Source organism: Nuphar pumila, chromosome 12 (genome assembly GCF_984573655.1).
Source record: "Nuphar pumila chromosome 12, dmNupPumi1.hap1.1, whole genome shotgun sequence".
In the NCBI taxonomy this organism is placed as follows: Eukaryota; Viridiplantae; Streptophyta; class Magnoliopsida; order Nymphaeales; family Nymphaeaceae; genus Nuphar; species Nuphar pumila.
In genome coordinates, this window is record NC_143260.1 from 25,402,317 (window position 1) to 25,409,132 (window position 6,816).

Below are 6,816 nucleotides of genomic sequence, written 5' to 3' on the forward strand. Positions count from 1 at the left end.
ACCCGACCCGATTGCCACCCCTAATATATATATATATATATATATATATATATATATATATATATATATATATATATATATATATATATATATATATATATATATAGAGAGAGAGAGAGAGAGAGAGAGAGAGAGAGAGAGAGAGACCCTTGGCAGTTGCTAGAGAACTCTAGAAGACATTGGAGAGGGTGGGGGAGAAATACAGAAGGGTAGGGTTTGAGAATCGAAAACAGCTGAAACCCTTGTTTTTTTCTTTTATATTTCACAAGATTTCAAATTACCATTTTACCCTTTAAAAAAAGGGACCCTTTTTTATTATTTTGGTAAAAAACAATGGAAGGCTAAAATTGTATTGCCCTAAAAAAAAGGAAAGTTGTTTCCTGATACTGAGAAGCGTGTTTCCAGTTAATGGGGGAAGGGAGCTTCCTTTAAATAGGAAGTGTGCTTCACCGTTAACGGGAAGTGTACTTCCCAAATAAAATAGGCGCTTCCATATGGGTTTTATAAGCATCGCGTTTTGCGCTTTTGAAGCACTCTTCCCCCACTCCTACAGGCGCTTTCCGTAACACTGGTTTTGACCCGAATCTGATAACGATGCAGCAAAAGAACATCATCAACCAACTAATGTGCACCATCATATTTATTCATTAAAAAAAGGGGAAAAATCAAGGAAGAGTCCTAAGGCCATGTTTGTTGATTAAATTTACATGAAGATCAAAGAAACTAGACAAGAAGAAAGAGCTAAGACAGACTAGTTCATACACTGGGATAGTATTTTCATGGACTGTAAGTGATCATGCATAGCCTCGCTTGTAGCGGCGAAAGAGCTCCTCCGTCTGTGCGTTTCGGAAGGCGCTGCAAGCGATTATGTAGACCCATATGAGCACTACCAGCGTCACGATCAGAACAATGTTAGCCTTCCTCCACTCCTTCCTCAAATTGCCTAGCAGCCCAGCCTTGCAAGAACTGCAGCCATAACATAACTGGCTTTGATCATTGCTCCACAGGGAACAGTCCGGATATGCTGCCGGGTTGATCGGGTTTATCCAAAGTGTTGGGTTCACATAGTTATAGCCGCACATTGTTGGAGGTTTACAACATCCAGACTACAAACACAAACACAAAGAAATTGTTATCTTTACCACCGCCAGTACTCGTAATACTACCACCACCACCACCACCACCACCACCACTGCTAGGGTGTATAGTCATTTCATGATCATTGCCAACAGAGTTAATTACTCATGTTTATTTACATGAGAAAAAAAGAGCTCATTAACAATAACTGCTACTGTTGTTATTCTTGTGGCTGTGTGTGTAAATAAGTAATGGTATCCCATGTGGTAAGCGGGGTCCTGTTTCAAGCTGAAGGCCCAGGATCGAATCCCTCTGCCACATGGGGTGGCGGCCTAACCCCAGCTTGCCTTTCAAAAAAAATACCATCTTGATGAGAAATTGACATTTTTTACTTCAAAAAAATTAAAAAGTTCTTCAAAATGATGAGAAATTGGCATTTTTATGATCACTAGCTACTACTACTACCACCACCACCACCACCATTCACAGTCTCAAACATTAGTGACATGTTCAAATTTGTGAACAACGTGATATTTTAGTTGCTGTTTTAAGTGGCCAAAATATCATGATATTAGCATATAAATGAAAGTATCACAATATTTACGTTTATATCAATTATTTTGTGCAAACTTGGTCTATTCCAATTTATATATATTTTTATGTATTATTCCTTTTTAATTACGTAATTTTCCTTTCATCCAGCCAAGTAGGATTGGAACTCCATGGATAAAAGCAATATTTGGTGTTTGGTTAAGACTATGACAGGCCACCAAAAATCATGTTTGATGCTGCCTAAAGAATAAATAATACAAGTAACGAGGTGGATTACTAAAAATTTAAGAACTATACAGCAGTCACCACATTGTAAAAATCTTGCGATATTAATGGGATTTCCTTGGCTTGTGAATATCTTGGGAAAATAGTTCTCAAGTTAATTTATACACCGAGAGTTTAAGACCTTGGGGAAGTAGTTTTGCATTCTAATCCAGCTAAGATCCGAATCTAATTAAAATTAAAATCTCAATATGTGTAAACGTTTGATTTTAAACTAGCTGGATCTCTGGATTTATTTTTAGCGGATCACATCTGAATCTAAACCTGATTAGGTCGGACTTGGTAATGCTGAGATCAAACGAGAGTCCAATCCGTTTAGATTCATGCAAGAAACACAGATAGGTCTCACAAATAAATGGAGAAAGAGCCATTTTGCCATCAAAATGGAGTCGCGCATCCCCTCTTGGGAAAGACTTTCCATCCAAACTGCATCTTTCGTGGTAAATGGCTATCCTCCTTGGTGGCTTGACAGGCGTGTTAAATGCCCCTCAGCGAATGGTTGAGACCGTCCAAGATTTATCTTTTAAAGATTTTTTTTACAAAAACACGCCTAACTTTTGAGATATTACAAATGCACGGTTACAAACAAGGGCTCCACTTGTCTGGTAGGAGGCTAGGAGCAGCTAGTGCACCTTACTTTGTGTTGGGACGTCTCAGGTTCAAAATCCAATGGTATAGTTGTATAACTGGTAGGGTCTGCCTAACCTATATGTGAACGGATCCCGGACCCAACCTGAACCAAACCCTATAGGAACCGGGTATGGTGACAAATAAAAAACCCCGATTAAGACTTGGGTTTGGACCCAAAGGTCCCATTAATACATGGACCTGGATATAGTTTTTGAAATTTTATACCAGACTCATACCCAACCCAAAGTTTAGATTAAGACCCACAAATTTGCAATGTTAAAATGATAAAAAGTATTATTTTACCGGGTATAGTGCAGGTCTGATCCATGTAGCACTTATCGGGTTTGGGTATGATTTCTTTTATAATAGACTTGATTAGACCCAAGTCCGAACCCAATACCATATATATTGAAAACTCTAATCCAAGTATGGTTTCACTTGAGTCCAGACCAAACCCGACCAGTTTACAACCCTGCCTAACCCTAGCTTGCCTTTCACAACAAAAAAAGCTAAAAGATAAGCATGGTGAAAAAGGAAAAGTATGATTAAACTTTATCACCATCAACCACAAATCTATAATAAAATACGAAAGTTCCAAACACCAAGAAAAGAATTGCAATAATTCAGCTTATATCTCACACTCTAGCGCCCCCAAGAGCATAACTTCCACCCAGATTCGGACGAGAGAAGATCAGGTCAAAGGGACACTAAGGTACTTTTTTTTATAGGCAAGCTGGGTTAGGCAGACCCCTAATAGTTACCCATGGGATTTGAACCTGCAACGTCCCAACACAAAGCTACTTGCACTCACTGCTCCTACCAGACAACCGGAGCCCGTTAGTAACTGTCCAAGGTACTTTGGATGCCGTTCATCATCAAAATGAACGGCACCCAAAAACCATCTATTTTTCAACCCCTGATGCCATTTGTCTAGAAAGTAAATGGCTTCCAAAAATTTTGTAGAACCCCTATAGGTGCACCACGAATCCGGATGGGGGTGCCATATGATTACACAAAAAATTGTGCATTAAGCACCCCCCATCACCCTCCATCAGGCCTTGGGTCCCACACCTAACAGGCCCTGTCCCAAAAGATGCTTAATGCACAAATATTTGTGCAATCTTTTCACGTGCACCACCGAGGTGGTATCTAGGGGTAGCAAAACCTGACACGACCCGCCAACCCGCCTCTTAGGCGGGTTCGGGTTAGGCTTAAGCCAACCCATTTAATAAACGGGTCGACCAGCGTAACCCATTTATTAAACAGGTCGGGTTCGGGTTGGGGATATGCTAACCCACCAACCCGGATGACCCGTTTAATAAACGGGTTAGGCAGGTGGGTCAACCCGCCAGCCCGACCCGCCAACCCGTAAACCCGACCCGCCAACCTGACCTGCGAACCCGTTTACCCGACCCAACCCATTTATTAAATGGGTTGGCGGGTCATGTCGGGTTACCCGTTTATTAAACGGGTCGGGTTCGTGTTTGCCACAGCTGACCCGTTTAATAAACAGGTCGGGTTCGGGTTGAGGTATGCTGACCCGCCAACCCGTCGGGTCGACCCGCCAACCCGTCGGGTCGACCCGCCAACCCCACACAATTGCCAGGTATCCCATGGGCTAAGCAGGGTCCCTGCCAAGCTGAGGGCCCAGGTTCCGCCCCTAGCTTGCCTTTTAAAAAAAAGGGGAAAAAAAAACCCATCTAGGTGGGGGGCCATAGTGGCTCTCAATCTGAGAGGAGACCCATAATCTTGAGTTGCCACGTGGATTTTTTTAAATATCTTCATTCTTTTAGTTATTAGCCGAAAAGAGCCGCTATCTTCACACATACAACTCGCCGTCTACACAAAATATCTAGCTTGACTTTAACACGTTTCTTACGAATGTCCGAGTGGCAGTGGTCCTGGGAAGAAGGTGCTGACTCCTTCGTCCCAGGTTCAACTTGCACAGAATGTGAGAGTGCCTTTAACTGGTGGGCTCCGTAAAGGCTTGAGTGAGGGGTTTACGTGACCCGACGTCATAAAAAAAAAAAAAAACTTTAACCTGTTCCTTCCAATCACCAACCAGTATTATACATGTATTACTAACCTCATACGTGGGACAACCCTGTGCGGTAGGGACAACCGCAAGTCCCACACGGGATTGCCCCGCATTTGAAAAGCAGGACAAAGCCGCTTCGTTTCGTTCCTGCGTCCTGAACAAATACCTGCCTAGGCTGCACTTGTCCAGCGAGTCAAATGCTACTCAAAGGGTGCGTTCTTCTGTCAGCTCAAAAAAAAAGTCCTGCGGGGAACAGCCTTCTTCTACGGTAAACGAGTCCGACCCTTTTTCCAAACTTATGACAAAGCCCACAGAAATGATTTTCTTTGTAAAAAGCCACACAAATTATGCAATAGCGAAGATCCACTTGTTGGATCCGAATATTAGATCCAAATATAGTTATTGGGTCTCACTATAGAATTCAATGATCATCAGTGGACCTTGGGTGTGCATTATTAGTAGACGTGGTTAGGGGGGACTAGAATAGAGCATGTGTGACACTAAGATGACTCAAGAACCCAATTAAGAGTTCCATCACTACTTTTTCTAAGGGGGTGAGGCATAAAAAACTTTATTTATAAAAGAAAAGTAGTGGGGGGGGGGGGGGGTATATGTGGTAGGGAAGGAAAACAAACAAACAGGGTCACCGGAGGGGCATGAAAAAAACTATCCCAAACCATAGTGGGTGGGAAGAAGCGTAAACCTCACTATTTTCACTTTGAAAAGGGAAGCAAACAAACCCTAAAAATTAAAATGAAGAAAAGAAAAAGACAAACATATCCCTGACGACCGGTGTGCAGCTAACGTCATTGTGACGCGCCACTTTGTGGGCGTGTCATGTGGTACGTGTCAGATATGTCGTGGCACGCCGAAAGGAATCTGACGCGTTAATATTTTTAATCAAGACTTTCAAAAAAAAATGTTGTTACTTTTTATATAAGAAAAACAATAAAATAATTTTTTATTTATTAAAATATTAAAAAAATCCGCATTTGCTTGTTTTCAACAAAATTTCCCTGAATTTGCGTGTCGAGCTCGAGTCGCGTGTCGCATCGTACTCATATTTTTACAACAAGTGTGAAGAAGAAGATGAGAGAGAGAGAGAGATGGACTTACTTGGAGGGGAGAGAGGTCGGCGGAGGCGAAGAATTGGTCCGGGGAGGAGTACTTCTGGGGGAGGGATGTGCAGACGTCGGAGGAGGAGAGGCATGACTGGATCTGCGCCCAATTGCCGGAGTTGGCGACGTAGTTTCGGAGCCAGCCGGAGAAGCCGGCGAGGCGGAACTCCTGGTACTGGCGGCCGGGGACGGAGTAGGCGCCGGAGGGGCTGGTGACGACGAAGGCGAAGATGGTGAGGAAGAGGATGATGATGATGAGGATGAGCATGCACAGGAGATGTAGAGCCAACAGGCACTGCATCTGCCAGAAGGCGCCCACGAAACCCGCCAGGGAGACCAGCAGGATCAGCACCCCCAGTATGATGAGGGGCCACCTGATGAGCCGCACGCACTGGTTGTCCGGCCGAGACGCCAGCCATATCCCCGCCCCGATGATCGGGATCGAGCACAGCAGCGCCACGAAGTTGAGGGCCGCCGTGATGTTGTTGCTCAACCCCATGGATTCCTCTCTCTCGTTTTTCTCTTTCCTCCTTGCACCGACTTCCCTCTCTTAATTTTCTCTCTCGAACAAACTTTGTGTTTTTTTTTTTTTTACCTTCCTTTTTTAGAGAGAGAAAGTATATTGGGTAGTATAACTTTATCACGTACACTCTCTCACTACTAAGCAAGTGGGTAAGTTGTGTTGTGACCATAACGGGGACTCTCTCTCTCTCTCTCTTCTTGTTTATTATTAGGACTATGTGCTGTTAAAAAAAAGTCACTGTGGTACCACGTGGATCCAAAAATCTCAATTTTTTCCGTTGTTTTTCGTAAGCATTATGGGTTTGATTTTTGGGACTGCCTCCTCGATGGGTCGATCTTAAGATTAAGCTCATATCTTTGCAACGTGTGACTTTGCTCATAAAGAGCATCAACTCATAAAATTGACTCCGTAAACTGAACACAAACGATAAGTGTCTGTATCTGTCTTGGCTGACGATAAGTGTCCACATTGGCTGACATAGGCTTGTTAATCAGTAATAAACGTATCTATTTTAAGCAATTCTCCCTTAATGAGAAATTGTTAATTTTCATCAAGTTTTGTTTTGCAATATAAACCTTTGATTTACAATCACAGGA

General features: G+C 42.9%; 1 protein-coding gene across 1 annotated transcript; it reads right to left on the reverse strand.

Moving 5' to 3' along the window:
* Window positions 1-627: 627 nt before the first annotated feature.
* TET2 (tetraspanin2) lies at window positions 628-6,246 on the reverse strand. Its single transcript, XM_089983322.1, has 2 exons — window positions 5,696-6,246; window positions 628-1,106 (listed from the first exon to the last, which is right to left on the reverse strand). The coding sequence occupies exons 1-2, from the start codon at window positions 6,194-6,196 to the stop codon at window positions 795-797; spliced, it is 813 nt and encodes a 270-aa protein (XP_089839448.1). The 5' UTR covers window positions 6,197-6,246; the 3' UTR covers window positions 628-794.
* Between the last annotated feature and the right edge of the window lie 570 nt (window positions 6,247-6,816).